The following is a 26,427-nucleotide window of genomic DNA, read 5'->3' as shown; positions in this document are numbered from 1 at the left end:
GCCAAGTTATTTAATTCCCCCAAACACACATACATACCAATTTACAAAAGTAAAAGAGGTGTTTAATATAACTTAATTACCCTGCTGCTTAATTTGAGGTACAATCTTTATTTTCAAAGAAAAGTAAAAGGAATATATATATATGTTCAAATGTGGCCGCGCCTTCTCGTGCGGTCGGTGCGGTTCACACCACTCAATGTTAGAAAATGCACCACTCAATGTTAGAAAACACACCACAATGAAAATACACAAAAACACCATAAAAACACACCACACAACCAAAATAATGCACTCCTGCCCCTAATAGTGCATTTGCTAACACTGTGTGGTGTATATTTGCATACCTAGTGGTATGTTTTTGTGGTGATGCGTACCTAGTGATGCATATTTGTGTGGTGTATATATTTGTATACATAGTGGTGAGGCCGCACCGACCGCACGTTAAGGGGCAGCCACACCTAATTATGACCATATATATATATATATATATATATATATATATATATACACACACTCATGGTCAATCAACTCATCCTTTCTATGACCATAAAAACTATAAATCAATGGTTTAGATATTTTTTCTTTTTTCTTTTTTCAGTAAAGTGCACAATTGCGTATGTCCACAGGGACTCGGGTAAATTCAGTGACATATATATATATATATATATATATATATATATAAAGTAACTTGGAAGCTAAAGCAATCTTCGCATTCACAGCCTCACACTCACCAATAACCAAAGCTTTACCACTTCCCAACATTCAAATGCAAGAATCAATAGAATTGCAATGAGACCCCATCTCACATTCCTTAATGGCCCAAAAGTAAAACTTTTCCTCATTGGACCACAATTAAGTAAATTCCCAAACTTACTTTTACCTGCTAAAGTGGGTAAGGATGAAAATTTTCCAAGTAAAACAAAGGTATACTTTGAAAATAAGGGTTGATTTTACTGTTATGTGCCAAAGAGCAGATTGAGAAGGAAAGAAAATACATGGAAAGAATGAACAATTGACTTTTACTACTGTTAAAAGGGATTTATACTGGATTGGTCTAGTTTTTTTTTTTTTTCTACATCAATAAAAAAGAAAAAGAAAAAGGCTAGTAGTTGGTGTTGTTTCTGTTCTGTTTCTATTTTTCTATTGCTTGGATGAAATATCAAGAAGACATGTTAACATGCACAGTGGCATTCATGTTAGAGTTGCAGACGGGGCAGTTATGGAACATGGTGGACCCACAAGCCGAGCAGAGACACAGATGCCTACATGGCAACAGCAACACGCTGGACTCTCTTTCCCCGCACCGCCGGCACATCCTCCTCACGCCGCTGTTTTCCGGCGCCGGCGGCGGGGCAGTCCCAATTTCCGGGGACTCTTCTTCCTCCTCCACGTGATTGCTGCCGCAGCAGGACTCGGCGTCTCCCTCCACCGCACCGCGGCCGACGAGGCCGCCGGAGATTTGCTCGTCGCCGACGTGGGCCAGGACTTGTTCCAAGTTGGAGCGGAGAGAATTGGCGGTGGCTTCGTTGGTCTGCGCTAGGTCTCTCCATAGCTGGTTCTCTACGTAGAGGCTCTTCACCCTCTCTTGGAGGGCTAAATTCAGTTTCCCCATTCTCTCAATCTGATCGTCTTTTTCCTTGAGTTTCTTCATCACCCTTTCTCCGATTGCCCCAACCAAAATCCTCCCCTGTTGCTTTTGCCTCTCTTCGAATTCCATTTTCATCTTTTTCGTCTATTAGATGAGAACAAATAAAATTGTGAGCATAAATATAATAAATATAATATGTGCAGTCCAACTTCAGCTTAGGCTTTTTGGATGGAGCACCTGCTTTAATTAAAATCACAATTAATTTTCCAAAAAAAAAAAACTTACATGGTGTGAGACGATGCGATCGATTTCTATTTGATACTGCTGAATAATAGGCAGAACATCATCTCCGAAAAAAGATGGGATTTGAGCGGTCTTCTGAGGGGGAGAAGCAATGAAGTGATTGAATGAATCTCTGGGTCGCTTTCTGCAAGGAACCTGTTGGAGATTATACGTGAGCCCACTGTCGGTGTTCATCGACGTCTTCGCCTGAACCGAGTCGCAAACCAAAGACGGGTGAAACGGAAACACACTCTCCGGCAATGCGCCGGCGAGGGGCAACACCCCCGATCCCATCGGATGCCCATTATCGAATCCAAACCCATTCCCCTGGGCCGTAGTATTCACCAACTCTCTGAAAAAAAAAAAATCAAATTCTCCGTCAGAAAAATCCACACCCAAAACAAACCCAGAGATCAAGAAAGATGATGAAACGTTACCTGTTAGGCATGAGTTGCTGGGGAGGAAAAAGATTGAGATGTGTGGCTTCAACCGCCATGAAAGAGTGAGTATTTTTGTGATGCTTAACTTCTGGTTGGTTTGGGGTTAAGATAAAGAAGAGGAGATGGTGAAGTTAGAGAGAGAGAGAGAGAGAGAGAGAGAGAGAGAGAGAGAGAGAACATGCAAAAGAAGTGGCGAGTAGGGAGGCAGAATGGGGATTTGCTTTATTTAAGCGTTTGGTTTTTGCCTTTTTGGATAGAGAGGAAGAGAGAATGTGATGAGGAAGTCAAAGATAGAATTCTAGAGCGAGAAAGTCTAGGAGCGAGGAAAACGGTACAAAATACTAGGCATAGGCATGGCAGATGCCCTTTTATTTATTTATTTATTTATTTATTTACTCTGCCAAATATTAAATAATAATAATAATAATAATAAATACAGTACGTTTTAGAAAAAATAAAATTTTGGGAAATGAAAAAAAGTGAGAGTCATTGAATGTGCATTAAATTTTGTCGACCGTAAAAAAGTACTCTCCTACTCCCACGTTACTTTGGATTTTTCCTACAAGTCATCAAAGTCAGCTGATTTCTTTTGGTAGGCCAAACTTCGTAATTACTTACCACTTTCAATTATGCCAACATTTTAATCACCCAACCCTCCCCTACTCTATTTACTATGGTGGCGTTTGGTTCAACTATACGAATTGGAATATAGGAATTAGAATCAGTAATTAAAATTAACTTTACTAAAAATAATCTATATGTTTGGTATAACTATCTGATTGGGAGTCAAAATTTAAATGAATAATGAAAAATAATTGTTAATATAAAAAAATAATGAAAAATATTTTTTAAAACCAAATATCAAATTAACATCTACTATTATCTTTGTTCAACAAAATCCCTATATATGTGAAACTTGCAAAGATAGGCTAAAAGATTTTTTTTTTTAGGATAGATAGGCTAAAAGATTTTTAAATAATAGAATAGGGAGAAATTAAAAAGAAAAAAATAAATAAAAATAAATAAAACTTCCCATTGTGCACTGAATGAATTTTTGGGTTTTACTATTTTTGGAATATCAAGCATTAATTTTATTTTTTTTAAATAAGCACTTGCAATGAAATTATTGTGATTCCATACCTCAAAATACATGAACAAAACACCTCCTAGATATCTCTTTTCCCCCCACGTCACTTTAAGATTGAATGATATATTACATCTCAACTAAACCATTACAACACTTTTGAGTCTGACCCACATATCAAATTAAATTCAGTCCTCGTGCGGTTGTGCGGTTAAATTTGAGCCATTAATATTATCTAAATCAACGTCAAGGATTAACAATGATTTAAAAAATACGGTGGCAATTTGATCATTTTTCATCTAGGTCAAATTTTAGGTGCCAAATTTTCCTTCTTAAGGTGTGTGAGTTTCCTTCTTAAGGTGCGTCAGTTATTGAAACTTAAGGTGCACTATTTTAAAACTTTAGGTGCGTGGTTTGTATACTTAAAGTGCGTGGTTTGTGTGCTTAAGGTACGTGATTTATGTACTTAAGGTGCACCATTTCAATACTTAAGGTGTGTGGTTTGTATTTTTAAGGTGCTTTGTTTGTGTCTTTAAGCTGCGTAGTTTTTGTAGTTAAGGCCAGGGCTGGATTTTGGGTTGTGCAAGTTGGGCTACAGCACAGGGCCCCAAATTTTAGAGGTCCAATATTTAATTTTTACGTAGCTAGTTAAGAGGCAAATTATACCGTGCACCACGTACGTAAACGACGTCGTTTTGAGCATTGTAAACTAACCGTCCCTTTTTTTTGAAAATCACGTTACCCGTTTCGACCGGTCTGTGTATTTATGTTAATATTCTGTGTATTCTAGGTAATTGTTATGTGTATTCCAGGCAATCATTCTGTGTATTCCAGGCAACTGTTCTGTGTATTCATGTTAGTAACACATGTTGTGATGTGTTTGTGCATTCGAATGTTTAGGAGGATGAGTTCTGTGTATTTTGTGTCAATATTCTGTGTATTCATGTTATTAACACAGGTTGTGATGTGTTTGTGCATTCGAATGTTAGGAGGATGAGTTCTATGTATTTTGTGTCAATATTCTGTGTATTCTGGGCAAACATTATGTGTATTCTAGATAATGATTATGTGTATTATAGATAATGAATTCCCTGGAGTCATTCGCGTCCGCATCCACTAACATCGAAACAACGTCGTTTTGGACCAGGGTGCACATTGCTATGTGCACCGTGGTGCACGATATAACGATTGTAGTTAAGATATTAAAAAATAAAAATTTTGCAATCAATATTAAAGGTTAAGACATTAAAAAAGCAAGTTTATTGTAATTCATACTTGAGATTAGAGGTTCGAATCTTGCCTTAGGACTTCATTTATTTACAAGAACGGAAGAGATATAAGAATATTTGGCACGAATGGTAGTACCATATTGGTTATTAACTCTTAGAAAATTTATTCTCACCTTGTAACATTTAACAAAAGTATTAAAAAATTCAAGTTTGAAAATAATCATAATATTCTATATTTTAAATTTTCTTTATTGATATTTCCACTTTTATAATCATTATCAATTTGATATTTTTCTCATCTTTTTCAAATCAATAAAATTCAATTCAAATTATAAAAAATGTCCTCATGTTCATCTAAGTGTACTTTTTTTTTTCCATTGATGTTTTCTTTTTTTATTTATTTATATTTTTGAATGAAATTTAGTTTATTTGAAATTCTAGAAGAATTAAAATTTAGTTAAATTGATAGTTGATGAATAAATGTAAAATATTAATATATTTGAGGGTCTAAAAGTCAAATTAAATGCCAAACGTATTATGATTTGATTGCATCATTACTACTTTTTATTTTATAATAAATATGTTAGGATATACTATTGATAGGTTTTAAATATTGCGTATTACTTGCGTATATAATAATATGGTACATGTATTTTATATGTATCTGGGTTAGAGGGGGGAAGAGGGAAACAAGTTAGTAAGACGTTACCTTCGTGGTCTAAGAACTCCCATATGGTCCTCAAAGAGAAATATACTTGATACAATTATACAAATGTACACTTTTCTTAATGAAAACGTATGATAAAACTTTACCAAATGAACATTAGAAATTCTTAGAAAGTTTCAATTTTTTCTATGTTTTATACTTATAAGGATTAACTCGGCCAACTACCATGTAGTGTGATAGCATCTCGGTTACCATTCTAAATTGATGGTCATAGGTTCGAACTTCGGTGGTGGGCAATTAGATTCTTTGTTCAGAAAATCTTTGAGAAAGTATAGAACAAAAACTACCTTATAAAGAATTATAAGTATTTCAAATAAAAAAGAAGAAAGGATTAACTCGAATGATGTACAAATTAATTTTCTATTATCTAATTTGTAATTACCAATTAAAATTATATATTTATACGAAAATAATCAAGATATTGGTCACATAAATACAATCAATCCATAGCTTTAAAAAAAATGGTATGCTTTGATATTAAAGTATTGTGCTTAATTAATGAAAAAACGTGATTAAGAAATAAATACAGTACAAATTGTATAAAAGTGGAATTTGATATCTGTGTCAAGTATCTTTTGATTTAATGATATCACTATTAAGTATTAACCTTTCAAAAAGATAAATTTAGACTTTTCTATTCGATTAAAAATTAAGTAATTCTATATATGCTAAGGACCTTGTGGTCCAGTGGCATCAAACATTTTCTTTATACGGGTGGTGGTGGCATTGTAATAGAGTTAGTAGTATTCAAAAAAAAGTAATTCTATATATATATAGATTTTGGTTTAGGTGCGGCCGGTCACACACTACTGAATGTTAAGAAACACACCACAATGCATATTTGTGTTGTGCGTTTCTTAACATTGAGTGGTATATTTCGTAACATTGAGTAGTGTGAACTGCACGGCCGCACTTGAACCTGACCATATATATATATATATATATTATTTTCTATTCTATGCTGAGGTTTCATGCTTTAGTTGATTAAAAAAATAAAATTATCACTATTTTATTTTTATTTTTATCCAATAAAATTTGTAAATATGGTGAGATTTATATTTCATAGATGTATGTATCATTTTTCTAAAAGATTAGGTGGCTGTGAGTTTGTGAATCTCGATGCGGTAACTGACATGCTGGCCTACTGCCACGTTGCATGCTGGGCAGCGTTTTCAGCCACGTCAGCCATCTGTACGGTTATCCTTCCTTTTAAACCGCTTTCTTTTTCCTTTTTCTTTAAACTTCGGAGAGGTGTAGGAGGCGTGCTGGGTGCACGTGTGAGGTATCCAAATCTGGACAACTATTAATTAAATTATTTTGGATTTAATTTTATTAATGGCCGTGGGACCCAGTGAGGAGAAGACTGTTAGAAAGGGACCCCACCATCAGTTTCAGATGCGGTTTCCCAGTTCTGCTACCTTGTCCCCATTCCTTAACTGGATTTGTCTGTGTACGGACAACCTTGGAAGCTGGTGAGTCGCATCATTACTACTGTGTTGACTACTGCTTTTACCAATCACCCTTCTTTTTTATCTTATAATAGGATGAAAATAACTTATGTTACATACTTACATTATACTCCATCCGTCCCATTCGATGTGTCTGATTCGATTAATGAGAGTTTATTTTTAATTTAATTTTTCATAATATTAAGTTTAGTATTATTATACAAAGTTTATATATTTAAAACTAAATTAAAAGTACTATTAAACAAAAAAAAATTAAAAATAAGTAAAAATACCAAAAAAATTAACAAAGAAGAAAGAGTTGATTTAACCAGTGGATGAGACAAAAAGAGTAAGAGTTAAAAACTGAAGGATAGGGATTGCGAATTCATGTATCAAAAGTCTTTATAATTTTTCATTTCTTTACTTAGTAAATAAAGATAACTACCAGGTAGACCAAATTCTTTATTCATTTTCTTTGCGGGTAACTAGAGTTCAAAAATTAGGCTATTAATCAAGTAACTGATTTATTAGTAAGCATTTAATCAAAGTCATGATCATATAACTGATTTTTTAGTAAATATTTAATAAATAAATAAATAAATAAATAAATATATATATATATATATATATTAAGTATTCTGATGAGGAAACATAATACTTAATACATTAATTATGAAATGACTGAATTGCCCTTGAAAAAATGACATTAGATGTCCAATTGTAAAGGAAGGACCATAGGTGGTTAGAAACAAAAAGTAAGAGGACTAAAAGTGGTTGATTTAAAAGTTGAGGACTAAAAGTGGCAGTGCCATCAAAGTCAGAGGACTAAAAGTGGTTAATTTAAAAGTTGAGGACTAAAAGTGGCGGTGCCATCAAAGTCGGAGGACCTCCACTAGTATTTACTCATTATATTTATATATATTGGAAGTCAATGAACTCTTCAACTTCTTCTCTTATGATCTTCCGTACAGCAAAAGCCTAAACCAAATACCATTTTCACATCTTACGGACTTTGGTGGTTAGGAGGGAGAAATATATAGTGTGAGAATAAAGTGTGAAATTTAATTCCAGTATTTGGTTTGTAAGAATATAATTATTGAGAATTTCAATTTCAGTATTTAGTATTCATGGAAAATGAAAGATAACAAGTAGGATAAAGATCAAAATGCCTATACTTATTATAGTAGACAAATTAAATATAAATTTTATGTTAGAAAAGTGAAAAGTAATTTTGTTTCAAGGTTTTTTTTTTTTTTTTTTTTTTTTTTTTTTTTGGAATTGTAATTCACTCTAACTAAACGAAGAAATCTGCTTACCTTCGTAATTACGTAGGAGTGTAATTCTAATTCCCTTGAACGAAATAAATTGTTATAGATTGTGTCTCTTTTTCAACAATTCTCTTGTCTCTCCATATCAACACTTTTGCACACTATCATAGTGCTTAGGAGTGGAGTTCATCTTACTGTTGTCGTTTCAAGCTAAGGATATATGTTTGGTTAAATTCAAGAAATAAGAATTTATCACATTTCATAGGGAAGTGCATAATTATTTAAAAATAAAACAGAAATTGAATATCACATTGTTTGATTTATTGAATGAATAAATTTCAAGAATTCTACTTCAAGTTGGTGGTTGAATTAAGGATTAGAAATAGAATAATCAATTAAAAAAAATTGTCCTAAATATTATCTGTATGTGTGTTTATTATTTATTTAGATTTTAATTAAAAGAGAGTAATTTAAGTGTTTTCAAAAAAAAAAAAAAAGAGAGTAATTTAAGTATAATAAAAAATGAAAATTAACCCTTATTAATAATATACATTTTGTATAGGGTTATTTATGTCTTTTAAAAACATACCCCATTTCTATTTCTTTAACCAACCAAACACTAGAATAGCATTCCTAATTAAAGTCTATTACTTTTAACAACTTACGCAATAGAATACAATTCATGTTTTATTCCTTATCTATTCTATTCCCTATTGGAATAGCATTACTATTTTCTCAAAATTCATTCCATGAACTAAACATATTGTTAGTGTGTCGATTTCATCATTTATTATTGTGGCATATTTTGACAAAAAGTAGTTTGTGTTAGTAACTTTCATTTCAAATTGTATTATTTGTTTCTTGGAATCAAATCAAATTTGGTACAAGAATAGTTCTGCTGGAAGGTTACAAATTGAAGATTAGAAGTTTGGTAATGAATTGGGAAGTTGAGGAAAGATTTTTCTACTCCCAAGAAGAATAGGATTACTAATCCAAGGATTATTAAGAGATGAATTGATTGAATTCTACCTATGTCGATTTTCTATAAATAGGAGCATAACTCCAAAGGTAGAAATTGATCCCCCAAACATCAAGTTTTAAGTTTCAAATGTCTTGGTGATAGTTTTCCTTAAAGAAAAATTGTTTTTTAATGAGAATTTAACATGATTCAGTTCTTGTGCTATTAATTCANTTTTTTTTTTTTTTTTTTTTTTTTTTTTTTGGAATTGTAATTCACTCTAACTAAACGAAGAAATCTGCTTACCTTCGTAATTACGTAGGAGTGTAATTCTAATTCCCTTGAACGAAATAAATTGTTATAGATTGTGTCTCTTTTTCAACAATTCTCTTGTCTCTCCATATCAACACTTTTGCACACTATCATAGTGCTTAGGAGTGGAGTTCATCTTACTGTTGTCGTTTCAAGCTAAGGATATATGTTTGGTTAAATTCAAGAAATAAGAATTTATCACATTTCATAGGGAAGTGCATAATTATTTAAAAATAAAACAGAAATTGAATATCACATTGTTTGATTTATTGAATGAATAAATTTCAAGAATTCTACTTCAAGTTGGTGGTTGAATTAAGGATTAGAAATAGAATAATCAATTAAAAAAAATTGTCCTAAATATTATCTGTATGTGTGTTTATTATTTATTTAGATTTTAATTAAAAGAGAGTAATTTAAGTGTTTTCAAAAAAAAAAAAAAAGAGAGTAATTTAAGTATAATAAAAAATGAAAATTAACCCTTATTAATAATATACATTTTGTATAGGGTTATTTATGTCTTTTAAAAACATACCCCATTTCTATTTCTTTAACCAACCAAACACTAGAATAGCATTCCTAATTAAAGTCTATTACTTTTAACAACTTACGCAATAGAATACAATTCATGTTTTATTCCTTATCTATTCTATTCCCTATTGGAATAGCATTACTATTTTCTCAAAATTCATTCCATGAACTAAACATATTGTTAGTGTGTCGATTTCATCATTTATTATTGTGGCATATTTTGACAAAAAGTAGTTTGTGTTAGTAACTTTCATTTCAAATTGTATTATTTGTTTCTTGGAATCAAATCAAATTTGGTACAAGAATAGTTCTGCTGGAAGGTTACAAATTGAAGATTAGAAGTTTGGTAATGAATTGGGAAGTTGAGGAAAGATTTNAAGAGAGTAATTTAAGTGTTTTCAAAAAAAAAAAAAAAGAGAGTAATTTAAGTATAATAAAAAATGAAAATTAACCCTTATTAATAATATACATTTTGTATAGGGTTATTTATGTCTTTTAAAAACATACCCCATTTCTATTTCTTTAACCAACCAAACACTAGAATAGCATTCCTAATTAAAGTCTATTACTTTTAACAACTTACGCAATAGAATACAATTCATGTTTTATTCCTTATCTATTCTATTCCCTATTGGAATAGCATTACTATTTTCTCAAAATTCATTCCATGAACTAAACATATTGTTAGTGTGTCGATTTCATCATTTATTATTGTGGCATATTTTGACAAAAAGTAGTTTGTGTTAGTAACTTTCATTTCAAATTGTATTATTTGTTTCTTGGAATCAAATCAAATTTGGTACAAGAATAGTTCTGCTGGAAGGTTACAAATTGAAGATTAGAAGTTTGGTAATGAATTGGGAAGTTGAGGAAAGATTTTTCTACTCCCAAGAAGAATAGGATTACTAATCCAAGGATTATTAAGAGATGAATTGATTGAATTCTACCTATGTCGATTTTCTATAAATAGGAGCATAACTCCAAAGGTAGAAATTGATCCCCCAAACATCAAGTTTTAAGTTTCAAATGTCTTGGTGATAGTTTTCCTTAAAGAAAAATTGTTTTTTAATGAGAATTTAACATGATTCAGTTCTTGTGCTATTAATTCAATAACATTTTTAAAGGTATGAAAACACGTTCAAGACAAGAAATTCATAGTAGTCAGAACTAGGAAAATTCTTGAGATACGAGGGAAGTGTGCTCATCATTCCACAGAAGTGATGCTCAAAGATATATGACAAGCTAGGAGGGAGGCCTTAGAGCACCCTTATCAGTAGATAATTCACAGTTTTTTAGGCAAAAAATGACAGCATGGAGGAGAGAGGGGAAGAGAGAGAGGGGAAAATGTTATCCTGCAAGTGAATTGATTTTTGCAGAAAAGTGGGTCCGATGTGCATTAGTTTCTCCTAGCCAGCTTACACGTGGTTCTCAAACCTGACATTTGTTTGCTTTTGTTTTTTTCTTTTTATATAAAATTAGTTTTGTTTTATTTTTTTTCTTTCTTCCCATATTCTCTTTCCTAATCACACTTACAAAAACTCCTCAAAAATCGCAAAAAAACCCAACTAATATATATGGATGCTCTTAATGCATAAGAATTGTCACTGAGCTTCTTGTACTTAAACATGCTATAGTGGACTAGATATCAGTTGGACATGTGCCCGGTAGAAGTAGGAGGTTTTCTCCAAACTATATTAACAATTTTGTGTTCATTTTTTATTTTTTATTCAGGATATTTCTATAATGTTTTCATGGTTGAAAAATCACTAGGCGCTTTTTGGGCGGCCAGGGGCAGGCTCCTAGGGGACGATTAATCAGCGCCTAAGGCGTTTGTGTATTTTTGTAAAATATGTTAAAATTTTAAAGAAAATTTAAGAGTTAATAGTTATAAATTATTTAATACTTTAATAGTTAATACTAAAATTTTACGGAGTACATACTAACATAACAAATATTGAACAATTTAGGTTTATTTTTGCTCAAAACGATGTCGTTTTAAATGATATAACCTATTTAAAAAAAAAGAACAATAGCTAATAATCGGCCGACTGGGCAACCTAATCAGAGTCTGGGAGGCCTAGTCCGCGCTTAGGAGGCGTACCACCGATTATGCAGGTGATACGTTAGGCGGCCGACCGACGCCTAGTGTTTAGGCGAGATTTTTACAACACTGATTTCTTTTTGGATAAGACAAGGAGTGAAAATTATTACACACTCTTGAACCATGATCATGATGAAACACCCCTCTAGCCAAAAGATTAGATGATGCACAATTATGTTCTTTGAAGACACGTTTTATGCTGAATTCCCACCTTTGACTCAAAAGATGATTACAAGCATCCAAAAGATTAGAGATCCTACATACCACTAGTTATTCCTTCCTTATCAACCATTGGACAACCCCCTCTAACTAGGAGTCACATTTCACTTCAACCCTATTTGAAATCGTTTTAAGACTGCTTACATCTCTACGTTATCTGCACAGTACACTTCCGATACTATGAGAAAAAATGTATAATCTAGTTGCCCAATAAATCACAGATTAAGCAGCTACATACAGTCAGCTTTCTTCTCATGAGCTCTACTGCTAGCTACCATATGTAAATGGATTGTAGTTAGTTATTAGTAATTATTTATGTATTTTTTTCTTTTGAGATTGAAAAGTATATGGAATAGTTTTGTAATGTCACTTTACCGCATTAATTTCTTTGACAAGTAATTGAAATTGCCAATATTCTGAAAGTTGTTTTTGACTTGTTTTAGTCAAATTGTATGATTTGAGTGCACATTTTGTTTTAAGTTTCTTAGCGTTGAATCATGATATGATGATAAGAAAATTATTATTATATATATTGATGAGATATATATTTACAACTGCCAACTAATATGTTGGCAATTGCGCTGCTAAATCAATGAGACCAGTAGTCCAACGCCACATAAAAATCTACTAAATATCTACACTTTTTCTAAATAATATAATACTCCATTTCTCACATTTTACATGTTATATTTAATATTTATTGCTTAAATAAATCTTTTTTCTTTATTTATTTTTTAAAAAATAATTTTAATTTTTTTATTTTTATTTTTATGTATAATAGTACTTTTAGTGTAGTTTCTAAATATATAAATTTACTAATATTAAACTTAATGTTATGAAAAATTGAATAAAAAATAACTTCATTCAAATATCGTTAATCGAATCAGACACATAAAATGAGACGAAGGAGTATAAATTTTGAATTTATAATAATTAATTTTAAATTTATTGTAGGGTTTTTTAATCTGTCCTAATACATTTATAATTGATATTATGTTGGAATTTTTAGCTTAAAAATGGCATTTATTTAGGGTACAAATATATGTGGAGTTCACTCAAAGAAATTGATATATTGTACACTCAAAACGGATAATGGGTGAATAAGAAATTAATTCTCAAAGTAGACTCATTTGAATTGGAAATTAAGGTGGAAAGGCTTTGTAAAAAGCACTTGTTTTACATTGGTTTGGGAAGTGGATTTGTACCACTATATACACAAAAGTCTTTTAGAATGTGGTTGAATTGTATATCATAAAGTCTCTTTCTCACGCGCAGGGGTGCAAATCAAATCCCAAAATGAGCTTGAAAAGGCTTTCTTCGTAGGAATTAATTCCAATTTATATTTTAAAAATTAACGGTTGTACCAGATGTGTTAAACTCCAGATTAAGAGGTTAGCTGCTGATTTTGAACTCTCAAAATCTTTGTTTTTTCTCTTTCTCTCTCAAAATAGTTTTCTTACGAGAAGATTATGCCAACACTTCCTTAAAAGGCGGAACGAAGTGCTCGCCTATTGTTCAAGTTCGCCGAGCTTTTAGTTTGAGTGCTCAAAATTTAAGGAAAGTGTGTGTTATACCTGACTTGGATCTTTCCTGTTGTTCGTTGGGTTTATTTTCCAAAAATTAAAACCCTATTTTCGTATACGCACACACACAAAAACTTAATAAGAGCTAATAAAGTTAGGTCCCTAATGAGAACTACAAAATGTTGGTGTAATTATTTGTTGAAATGAATGGTTCAAATGATTTTGATTTTATTTTTTTTTTCTTTGATTTTTCTACTCTATCCTCTATTATATAATTTTCTTCCATTAAATACCCCCGCATTCCGTTAGTATAAAATTTAGTAATGAAATATTCCGTAGAATATTTATTATCCTTAACTTAAACATTGGTTTCTATAAGAAAGGTCTTAGGTTCGACTCCCATTCCAATCAGAGTTTGCATAATTGTTGACCATATATTACGAATATGTTAGAGTGTATTAAAAAAGTATAATATAAAATTTAATATGAACTTTAGTCAAATAATTAGCCCGACTAAATAATACCATTTGAAGTTGAGCATAAAGCATTACAAATAATGAACCTTTAAAATCATTTTCTTGCATTTTTAAAAATAAAATAAATTTAGGTTAAGTTTTTTTTCTTTCCATTTTTCTTTTCATTTAATTAATCTTATTTTGATTATTTAGAACAAGACTTAATATTACAATTATGCTTTAATTTACCAAAAAAAAAAAAAAAACAATTATGCTTTTGTATTATTGCGAATGGTTTAGGTAAGATCATTATGGTATTAACATTTTTTTGTTTGTATTTCTAAATGGTACAATTGTACATTACTTTACAACTATTGTACTATTATTTTTTTATCGGACAAAATTATTTTTATATCATTGTCAGACCTGTGCAACTTAACTACAAAGTTGTTAATAAAAAAATATTAATACATCTTGATTCTAAACGGTATGACCATTGTCCAAAGAATTAACATTATTAACAATGTTGACACCTCACTGACTTTGATTGAACAAGTTTACACATCATTCTCAAATTTTATCAATGCATGAAAACTTCTAAAGAAATTTATAAGTTAATTTTTATTATATCATTATAACAATATCTATTTGTGACCATATATTTTGAATTATTTATCCCCATCCTCTATTGACAGAAGTTGTAATAATTGTCATTGACAAACTTCCAAAACAATATAATTCGTTTCAACAACGAATGGAAATAGAAAAATCAATGACTTTATTGTTGTGGATAAAATGTAATTACCCCACTTTATTACTCTTATTATTAAATTAAATAAATTAGTAGCTATAACAAAAAATAATACATGCATATACATTTATTTAATTTAGAATTAGATGTCTACAATACTTTTATTCAATAGAAAAATGATTCATTACCAAAATATTAAAATAGAGATATCATTTTATTAGTTATATTGTTTTTATTTTTTACAATGCAAAGATTCCTTACCTTCAAATTAATTAATTAATTATATTAACTAGATTGCCCATTGTCTTCTTTTTACACTATCTTGTAATTAAATATCAATTTTATAATACAAAATAATTTTATATATTTATTTATCAAGTATTTTATTAATACCATGAAAAAAAATAAAAAATGTATGAAAAGATAAAAAATATAATAAATTGAAGTCGGAAACTTCCACGTAATTCTATGGACTACATCACAATTTTTTCACTTTAAAGGTAAATCGTTTTTTTATTAAGAGAATATAAAATGTATAAAATTTTACTACCTTATCTAATCTTATTCCTTAAATAAAATATAAATTTCCCTATTCACAAGAACTCATTCAACAATAATGGTTGAATCAAAAGTACCTCGAGCAGAACACCTAAAAGACTGGTATGTTTTTGTCTTGATAATAATATGTAAATGGTATAGTATGTAGATCATTATCTTACGTAACTACATTTAAAACTTATTAAAAATGTCAATATAGGGCAATAGAAAATCGTGATACACTTGATGGCGTTGAAAAGATGCCGAAACTACAACAATGTTGCAGTCAATCTTGCAAATCTAGAAAATGAATAAATTTCAAAAATAGTCACTGTTGCAACATTCATTGATCATGTATATAAAATATTTATTGTGCATCCTTTAACTATATTAGAACTAATATAACTTTGCAATTCAATTCATTTTCTAGACTGAACATGCTTGGATTAAAGGTAAAAGCAACATTAATCTTGACAACAAAAAACACTTGCTATATAAAATGTAAGCACTGCTTAACAAAGGTTTAGAGTGACAAACTATTTAACTGCATGCATTGCGAAGAAAAGGTAGTAATTAGTATTCCAAGGTTCGTTAGTATCAATCAATAAAAAAAATTATAAAAAACACACACGCACACACAAAAAATCAATAATAATTCTAAAAATATGAACTTCAAAATAAACATGTGCAAAATAAATGTGGAAATTGTTGATGAAACTGGACACATTGCAGCATCAGTATTCGGATTACTTGTAAAGTCATTGGTATTACTATCAAGTATATAAGTTATGGAACTAGAACAATAGATACTATTCATTAACCTTATACAAATATAATAAATAAAAATATTTTTATTCAATACTTTCACATAAGAATCTACGACACACATCTTACAACACGTGAAATATGTAGGGGAAAAACTACCACTGCCAAATAGACAAATATCAACAGACGCTTGCAAAATCAAGAGTTCATAGTACAACTAAGATCCCAATCATATATATACAACAAGGCAAATCTACAGTTTTCTACCACCATAATCTCATTGCATGACGTTGTCCTCTATCTACCACTAGTAACCCAATTGGACATGACACACTACCGATGAAAAAGAAAGGGACAAGTATTGAAGATGAAGACAATGACAATGCTACCCAAAAGAGAATTATGAAAACTTAGAGAAATTTAAACCAAAAGTAATATTTATTTAGACTATTATATCTTTTTTAGACTAAGTATTTAAACTAGCATTTTTATAAACTTGCAAAAATTTATTTTAATGACAATTATAATCAATCCCTCATATATTATCTTTCATTCAAATACTTTGAATTACAGATTTAAATAAACAAATTTAACATTCAATTACCTATGCATGAACACCTCATATGTAGTATTGCTTTAAGATACTTTGAAGTACATATTTAAAAATAAACATTAGACATATCACATTCGTGCAATGCGCATGAAAACTAATATATATATATATATATATATATATATATATATATATATATATATATATATATATATGTTCAAATGTGATCGCGCCTTCCCGTGCGGTCGGTGCGGTTCGCACCACTCAATGTTAGAAAACGCACCACAATGAAAGTACACAAAAACACGAAAAAACACACAACACACCCAAAATAATGCTCCATAACTCCCCTGCCCCTAATGGTGCATTTGCTAACACTGTGTGATGTATATTTACATACCTAGTGGTGTATTTTTTGGTGATGCGTACCTAATGATGCATATTTGTGTGGTGCATTTTTTAACATTGAGTGGTGTATATTTGTATACATAGTGGTGTAGTGTGGCCGCACTGACCGCACGTTAAGGGGCGGCCACACCTGATTATGACCATATATATATATATATATATATATATATATATATATATATATATATATATAAAATTTTGGTAAATCGACTTATTCCCTACCAACAAATTATTTACTATTTTTCTAAATGCAAGAACAACAACAAAACAAAAGATTTTAGATCATCGTTCACCAAATTCGCAGTGCCAAAAAATTACAATTTGTGACAATTAAGAATACACCAAAAATGGTTTAATGCTTGGAAATCAAGTTATTGATAAATTTACCTTTCCACACCTGTTTAATTGGTTAGTGTAAGTGGATGTGTACTCTCATTTCTTAAGATAGGTCATGAATTCAAAGTTCAATCTCATATAGAAAAACAAATATGACCAGCACTTTATCTTTTAATTAGGCTGGCCTGCTGGGAAAACAAAGATTAATATGAGTATGCTACGGGTTCAAGGGTGTCTCATATAATTAGAGTCTACGCAAGACACACCTCGTGGCCTAATAACCAGAAGAAATGTACTATCACACATGTTTAACCGAAAAAATCATGCTAGTAAAATTATATAAAAATAAAGGAAACACTTGTGCGAGACCGTCTCATGGGTCTCAATCCGTGAGACGGGTCGGATATTTGATTAATGAGTCGAATATGTAACTTCATTAACCAAAGATTTGACCCGTTTCACGGATTGAGACCCGTGAAATAGTCTCACATAAATTTTTGCCATAGTAAGTCTCAATAAATATTCATCAATACTATTTTTGATTTTTTTTTAATCATACGTATACATCAATAAAACCTTTTTGAATTTTAAAATTAAAATTTGCATTGAAATAGAGGATTTCATATATTATATATGGCAACAAGTATAAAGTTGTGTTGGATATAGTAATTAAAAGAAGTTTGCCCCATTAGAGATTGATGCTTTTTCTTCCTAGATAGTTCCTATGCTTCCGAGTGGGATGCCAATTCAGATATATGCTTTTTTACTTCTTCGATCCCATTTTAATAGCATTGTTTGCCACTATCACCACTATTCACTACAATAATGCAAATATAAAAATACTCCATATTCAAGACAACATAGAATAAGAAACAAAAAACACAAAAGATTTGGATTCTGGTAAAAAGAATTAAAAAGAATAAAATCATGCAAGCACAAGGAGCCCAATGGAATAAAATAAGGAGTCAAATTCGAATCTCAAGAAATGAGCATATATTCATAAAATCATTTTTATATTTAATGTTTTCATTAATGCAAAAAAGGGATTAAGAATTTTTTAAGATACATTAGAGGATCAGGCATTGTGTTTGAAGGCTTTGTGCCTCTCATTTTAATAAAGTATCGAGAAGTTAGGGCGGACCCATGCAATTTTATTAGGGAGCTAAAATTGTTTTTAGTAGAAATTATCATTATTATTGAATAAAATATATGCAATAGTATTTTTTTTAATACTATTGACTCTATTATTACAATATATAATATAAAGAAAAAAATTAGACAATCAACCAAAAATCATGAAATATCTATCATATAAAAATGTTGAATCTATCATTGAACTCTATACTATTTATCACATTTTATATGTTTTACAAGGATAACAAGATATGGCCCAAATAATTTTATACTTAATTTTTTTTGCAAAATTTAATTTGCTGTGTAAGCGCGCACGTGCACACACATATATAGAGGTTCAAATGAGAATAATTCCTCTGGTAAAATGTGATAACTGATCTCTACCATTCATATGATTAATTAATTGTTGCTGATTATAGTAAAAAATAATACATTTGTAAATTTTATAAAATTTCAAACTTTTAAGTTTTTAATATTTATAAAATTAACCTCGTTTATTTTCTCTTTATTTTTATTAATTCTAAATCATTGACCTATCTAAATAAATGGACAAAATCAATCATCACTTTTACCTAGAAGAAACACACATAATTTTAAGATTATAGCGTAAACATTATTTGTTGAAGCATTAATAATTTAATCTTTTAGTAAAATAGTTAAAATTCTAATATACTCCGTATAATTTAAGTAGGCTCGGTTCGCGTGACTGATGAAGCGACCCTATTTTAGGAAAACAACTCTTTTTTTGAAAACAGGAAAAGAACTCTAGTCATTATTATAGTCATCTTTAATAATATAGTTAGCTTATCAGTTAATTTTAATTTATTTAATTTGATCTAGTTATTTGATTTGGTTAAATAATTAATACAAGTGTTTGATTAATCAATTTTTTGTAATATCTTATTATTTCAAAACGCTAAAATTCAAAAAGCTGCACAAAGTAGCTTTTTTCATAAGTTTTTTTTTTTTTTTTTTTTTTTTTTAGAGAAATTCATTTTGAATATAATCATCTATCAACTAACAACTAATTTACCAAACATCTTTCTACAATTAGATAATGCTATCAACTAGTGAAACCTACTAATCCAATCAGCTAACAACTATTTACCAACACTCCCATTAGATTTCTTATGGCTTTGTTTGGCATGCCTAACTGAAAGGCTACTTGACAGCTAAAAGACTAGTAACTAATTGAAATTCAAGTGTTTGGTAAATTTAATTGTTGAATTAGCTGATAAGTGTAAAATAAAATAAAAAGATAAACTAAAATATTATGATTTATTAATGAAGGGTAGATGGTGTCACTTTTGTAAATTAATAAAGAGAAAATGAAAAAATTTAAAAAGTCAAGAGTTTATTTTGAAACGCTACTTAAGATAGCATTTCAAAATAAGCTAATATTTTAACCTTCCATTTTTACCAAACAGAATTTATAGCTTTTTTGCAGGTTAAAACCGAGTCATTTTAACCTACAAATAAGCTATAAGTTCTCTTTTATAAAACATGGGGAGGTTAAAATAATAGCTTATTTTTAATGCTATCTCAAGTAGCGTTTCAAAATAAGTTCCTAGCTTTAAATTTTTTTTTTCCTTTCTTATCTTTATTAATTTATAAAAAAGGCTCCTAATTTCTTAGTTTATCCTTTTATGTCTTTTTACACTAATAAGCTAATTTAACAATTAATTTTACTAAGGCTCTGTTTGGCAGAGCTTATTTAGGAGCTTATAGCTTATTTTAAGCTACTAATAAGCTATAAGTTGTGTTTGGTAATGTTCCTAAAATAAGCTAGTAGCTTAAAATAGGAGCTTATTTTTTAACGCTACCTAAGATAGCGTTTCAAAATAAGCTATTAGCTTCCTAACTTTTTTTCCATCTTTAACCTTATTATTTTAAAGAAATGACATCATTTACCCTTCCCAATTAAAACCCTTTTCTATTCTTATTTATTCGCAATTTTCACGCTAATCACTTCATCTTCATTCACTCTCCGCAGAAGCATCGCCCATCAGCCACCTCGCTCCGCAGTCTGCAACCGGCCAATCGCAATATCATCGGTCTGTAGGTATGTATATATTTATTTTGTTGTATTACTTGTATATTTTTTTTTCTATTGCATCTCGTATATCCGTAAGCTTGTATATGATATATATTTCATTGTATTACTTGTATTACTTGAATGGTTGGACTGCGTGTATATGATATATATTTCATGTATTCCTTCATTTTATATATATATATATTAATGTAATCTGCATTGTTTTTTATATAATATATATATTAATGTAATCTGCAGTGTTTGTTTTTGATATAATATATATTAATGAAATCTGCAGTGTTTTTTATATAATGTAATTTGAAGAATTAAAGTAAGTTTCTGCAGTGTTTGTAATCTGTAGGATTCTACCCAAGTTTTATCAATGTAATCTACCGTGTTTGTTTTTGATATAATATATATTAATGAAATCTGCAGTGTTTTTTATATAATGTAATTTGAAGAATTAAAATAAGTTTCTGCAGTGTTTGTAATCTGTAGGATTCTACCCAAGTTTTATCAATGTAATCTGCAGTGTTTGTTTTTGATATAATATATATTAATGAAATCTGCAGTGTTTTTGATATAATGTAATTTGAATAATTAAAGTAAGTTTCTGCAGTGTTTGTAATCTATAGGATTCTACCCAAGTTTTATCAATCGTGCACATTCTTCTCTTCGAAGTTGTATTGAGAGGTCGTTTGGAGTATTGAAGAAGAGATGGAAGATACTTGCTAAAATGCCACAATTTAGTGTGGAGACCCAAATTGATGTTATTATGGCCACATTTGCCTTACATAATTATATTCGGAAGAATTCACAAGATGACATGATGTTTAATGTGTTTGAGCAGCATCCAGATTACATACCGCCCGATGAACTTCAAGATTCAAGTAGTAATACCTCCACCAACGAAAGTTTAAGTCATACCTCTACTGAGATGAAGGAGATTCGCAACAATATTGCTACTTCATTATGGGATGCTAGATCATGATTTGCTAATAGTTTTATTTTGAAACGTTAAATTTTAATATGTAAACAAACAAATTTAAATTTTATGAAGATGCTCTTTTTAGTCTTTTTACATTTATCAGCTTATCAAAAAGCTAATTTTACCAAACACTTTTAAGCATAACAGCTAGTTTAACAGCTCACCAGTTTCAGCTCCTAACTTATAGCTTTTCAGCTTTCAGCTCCTTTTCAGCTTTCAGCTACCTTTTCAGTTAGGTTTGCCAAACATAGCCTAAATATTTTAATTTCAATTAGTTAGCTTATTAACTATTAGCTTATGTACCAAACAAAATCTATATTTAATTATTTTATAAGCTCTTAATTAATTTGTGATGAGATTCACCATTTCATCAGTTAAAGTAAAATATTTAAGCAGTATATATTTTGATTCTTCTTTCTAAATATCATTGTTTTGATTTAAAAGAAATGTATTATTCTTTGTCATTTGGGGAAGGCACCACTGCGTCCTGAAAAAGGGGGAAAAAGAAAATGAAGAAGCATGTAAAGTGAACAAATTCATTACAAACAGAATATATCCTCGTGAAAATACTTTGTTTTTTTTTTGTTTTTTTTTTAATTTGTAATTATTGTATCTCTCTCAATGAAAAAAAAAAAGTAGGGAATTTCTTTGTACTTTACTATTGACTAACATTAATATTTATTTTTCGTTTAATAATAAAAATATTTTTATTCAATACTTTCACATAAGAATCTACGACACACATCTACAACACGTGAAATATGTAGGGGAAAACTACCACTGCCAAATAGACAAATATCAACAGACGCTTGCAAAATCAAGAGTTCATAGTACAACTAAGATCCCAATCATAATATACAACAAGGCAAATCTACAGTTTTCTACCACCATAATCTCATTGCATGACGTTGTCCTCTATCTACCACTAGTAACCAATTGGACATGACACACTCCGATGAAAAAGAAAGGGACAAGTATTGAAGATGAAGACAAATGACAATGCTACCCAAAAGAGAATTATGAAAACTTAGAGAAATTTAAACCAAAAAGTAATATTTATTTAGACTATTATATCTTTTTAGACTAAGTATTTAAACTAGCATTTTTATAAACTTGCAAAAATTTATTTTAATGACAATTATAATCAATCCCTCATATATTATCTTTCATTCAAATACTTTGAATTACAGATTTAAATAACAAATTTAACATTCAATTACCTATGCATGAACACCTCATATGTAGTATTGCTTTTAAGATACTTTGAAGTACATATTTAAAAATAAACATTAGACATATCACATTCGTGCAATGCGCATGAAAACTAATATATATATATATATATATTATATATATATATATATATATTATATATATATATATATATATATATGTTCAAATGTGATCGCGCCTTCCCGTGCGGTCGGTGCGGTTCGCACCACTCAATGTTAGAAAACGCACCACAATGAAAGTACACAAAAACACGAAAAAACACACAACACACCCAAAATAATGCTCCATAACTCCCCTGCCCCTAATGGTGCATTTGCTAACACTGTGTGATGTATATTTACATACCTAGTGGTGTATTTTTTGGTGAGTACCTAATGATGCATATTTGTGTGGTGCATTTTTTAACATTGAGTGGTGTATATTTGTATACATAGTGGTGTAGTGTGGCCGCACTGACCGCACGTTAAGGCGGCACACCTGATTATGACCATATATATATATATATTATATATATATATATATATATAGTATATATATATATAAAATTTTGGTAAATCGACTTATTCCCTACCAACAAATTATTTACTATTTTTCTAAATGCAAGAACAACAACAAAACAAAAGATTTTAGATCATCGTTCACCAAATTCGCAGTGCCAAAAAATTACAATTTGTGACAATTAAGAATACACCAAAAATGGTTTAATGCTTGGAAATCAAGTTATTGATAAATTTACCTTTCCACACCTGTTTAATTGGTTAGTGTAAGTGGATGTGTACTCTCATTTCTTAAGATAGGTCATGAATTCAAAGTTCAATCTCATATAGAAAAACAAATATGACCAGCACTTTATCTTTTAATTAGGCTGGCCTGCTGGGAAAACAAAGATTAATATGAGTATGCTACGGGTTCAAGGGTGTCTCATATAATTAGAGTCTACGCAAGACACACCTCGTGGCCTAATAACCAGAAGAAATGTACTATCACACATGTTTAACCGAAAAAATCATGCTAGTAAAATTATATAAAAATAAAGGAAACACTTGTGCGAGACGTCTCATGGGTCTCAATCCGTGAGACGGGTCGGATATTTGATTAATGAGTCGAATATGTAACTTCATTAACCAAAGATTTGACCCGTTTCACGGATTGAGACCCGTGAAATAGTCTCACATAAATTTTTGCCATAGTAAGTCTCAATAAATATTCATCAATACTATTTTGATTTTTTTTAATCATACGTATACATCAATAAAACCTTTTTGAATTTTAAAATTAAAATTTGCATTGAAATAGAGGATTTCATTATTATATATGGCAACAAGTATAAAGTTGTTGTTGGATATAGTAATTAAAAGAAGTTTGCCCCATTAGAGATTGATGCTTTTTCTTCCTAGATAGTTCCTATGCTTCCGAGTGGGATGCCAATTCAGATATATGCTTTTTTACTTCTTCGATCCCATTTTAATAGCATTGTTTGCCACTATCACCACTATTCACTACAATAATGCAAATATAAAAATACTCCATATTCAAGACAACATAGAATAAGAAACAAAAAACACAAAAGATTTGGATTCTGGTAAAAAGAATTAAAAAGAATAAAATCATGCAAGCACAAGGAGCCCAATGGAATAAAATAAGGAGTCAAATTCGAATCTCAAGAAATGAGCATATATTCATAAAATCATTTTTATATTTAATGTTTTCATTAATGCAAAAAAGGGATTAAGAATTTTTTAAGATACATTAGAGGATCAGGCATTGTGTTTGAAGGCTTTGTGCCTCTCATTTTAATAAAGTATCGAGAAGTTAGGGCGGACCCATGCAATTTTTATTAGGGAGCTAAAATTGTTTTTAGTAGAAATTATCATTATTATTGAATAAAATATATGCAATAGTATTTTTTTTAATACTATTGACTCTATTATTACAATATATAATATAAAGAAAAAATTAGACAATCAACCAAAAATCATGAATATCTATCATATAAAAAGTTGAATCTATCATTGAACTCTATACTATTTATCACATTTTATATGTTTTACAAGGATAACAAGATATGGCCCAAATAATTTTATACTTAATTTTTTTTGCAAATTTAATTTGCTGTGTAAGCGCGCACGTGCACACACATATATAGAGGTTCAAATGAGAATAATTCCTCTGGTAAAATGTGATAACTGATCTCTACCATTCATATGATTAATTAATTGTTGCTGATTATAGTAAAAAATAATACATTTGTAAATTTTATAAAATTTCAAACTTTTAAGTTTTAATATTTATAAAATTAACCTCGTTTATTTTCTCTTTATTTTATTAATTCTAAATCATTGACCTATCTAAATAAATGGACAAAATCAATCATCACTTTTACCTAGAAGAAACACACATAATTTTAAGATTATAGCGTAAACATTATTTGTTGAAGCATTAATAATTTAATCTTTTAGTAAAATAGTTAAAATTCTAATATACTCCGTATAATTTAAGTAGGCTCGGTTCGCGTGACTGATGAAGCGACCCTATTTTTAGGAAAACAACTCTTTTTTTGAAAACAGGAAAAGAACTCTAGTCATTATTATAGTCATCTTTAATAATATAGTTAGCTTATCAGTTAATTTTAATTTATTTAATTTGATCTAGTTATTTGATTTGGTTAAATAATTAATACAAGTGTTTGATTAATCAATTTTTGTAATATCTTATTATTTCAAAACGCTAAAATTCAAAAAGCTGCACAAAGTAGCTTTTTTCATAAGTTTTTTTTTTTTTTTTTTTTTTTTAGAGAAATTCATTTTGAATATAATCATCTATCAACTAACAACTAATTTACCAAACATCTTTCTACAATTAGATAATGCTATCAACTAGTGAAACCTACTAATCCAATCAGCTAACAACTATTTACCAACACTCCCATTAATTTTCTTATGGCTTTGTTTGGCATGCCTAACTGAAAGGCTACTTGACAGCTAAAAGACTAGTAACTAATTGAAATTCAAGTGTTTGGTAAATTTAATTGTTGAATTAGCTGATAAGTGTAAAATAAAATAAAAGATAAACTAAAATATTATGATTTATTAATGAAGGGTAGATGGTGTCACTTTTGTAAATTAATAAAGAGAAAATGAAAAATTTAAAAAGTCAAGAGTTTATTTTGAAACGCTACTTAAGATAGCATTTCAAAATAAGCTAATATTTTAACCTTCCATTTTTACCAAACAGAATTTATAGCTTTTTTGCAGGTTAAAACCGAGTCATTTTAACCTACAAATAAGCTATAAGTTCTCTTTTATAAAACATGGGGAGGTTAAAATAATAGCTTATTTTTAATGCTATCTCAAGTAGCGTTTCAAAATAAGTTCCTAGCTTTAAATTTTTTTTTCCTTTCTTATCTTTATTAATTTATAAAAAAGGCTCCTAATTTCTTAGTTTATCCTTTTATGTCTTTTTACACTAATAAGCTAATTTAACAATTAATTTTACTAAGGCTCTGTTTGGCAGAGCTTATTT

The 26,427-nt window shown here is 29.7% G+C and overlaps 1 protein-coding gene across 1 annotated transcript; it reads right to left on the bottom strand.

Moving 5' to 3' along the window:
• Positions 1–927: 927 nt before the first annotated feature.
• Positions 928–2,596, bottom strand: LOC116031979 (E3 ubiquitin-protein ligase BOI-like). Its single transcript, XM_031274359.1, has 3 exons — positions 2,308–2,596; positions 1,874–2,222; positions 928–1,732 (listed from the first exon to the last, which is right to left on the bottom strand). Exons 1-3 carry the CDS (start codon positions 2,364–2,366, stop codon positions 1,160–1,162), a joined length of 981 nt encoding a protein of 326 aa, XP_031130219.1. The 5' UTR covers positions 2,367–2,596; the 3' UTR covers positions 928–1,159.
• Between the last annotated feature and the right edge of the window lie 23,831 nt (positions 2,597–26,427).

This window comes from Ipomoea triloba, chromosome 10, assembly GCF_003576645.1.
Source record: "Ipomoea triloba cultivar NCNSP0323 chromosome 10, ASM357664v1".
NCBI classification, from domain to species: domain Eukaryota; kingdom Viridiplantae; phylum Streptophyta; class Magnoliopsida; order Solanales; family Convolvulaceae; genus Ipomoea; species Ipomoea triloba.
This window is presented reverse-complemented; position numbering and strand designations above follow the sequence as displayed.

Coding starts and splice junctions, on each gene's coding strand:
- LOC116031979 (XM_031274359.1), bottom strand. CDS start 2,366: ATGGCGGTTGAAGCCACACATCTCAATCTTTTTCCTCCCCAGCAACTC. Junction 2,223..2,307: donor CAGCAACTCATGCCTAACAG/GTAACGTTTCAT, acceptor TTTTTTTTTCAG/AGAGTTGGTGAATACTACGG. Junction 1,733..1,873: donor ATCGCATCGTCTCACACCAT/GTAAGTTTTTTT, acceptor CTCATCTAATAG/ACGAAAAAGATGAAAATGGA.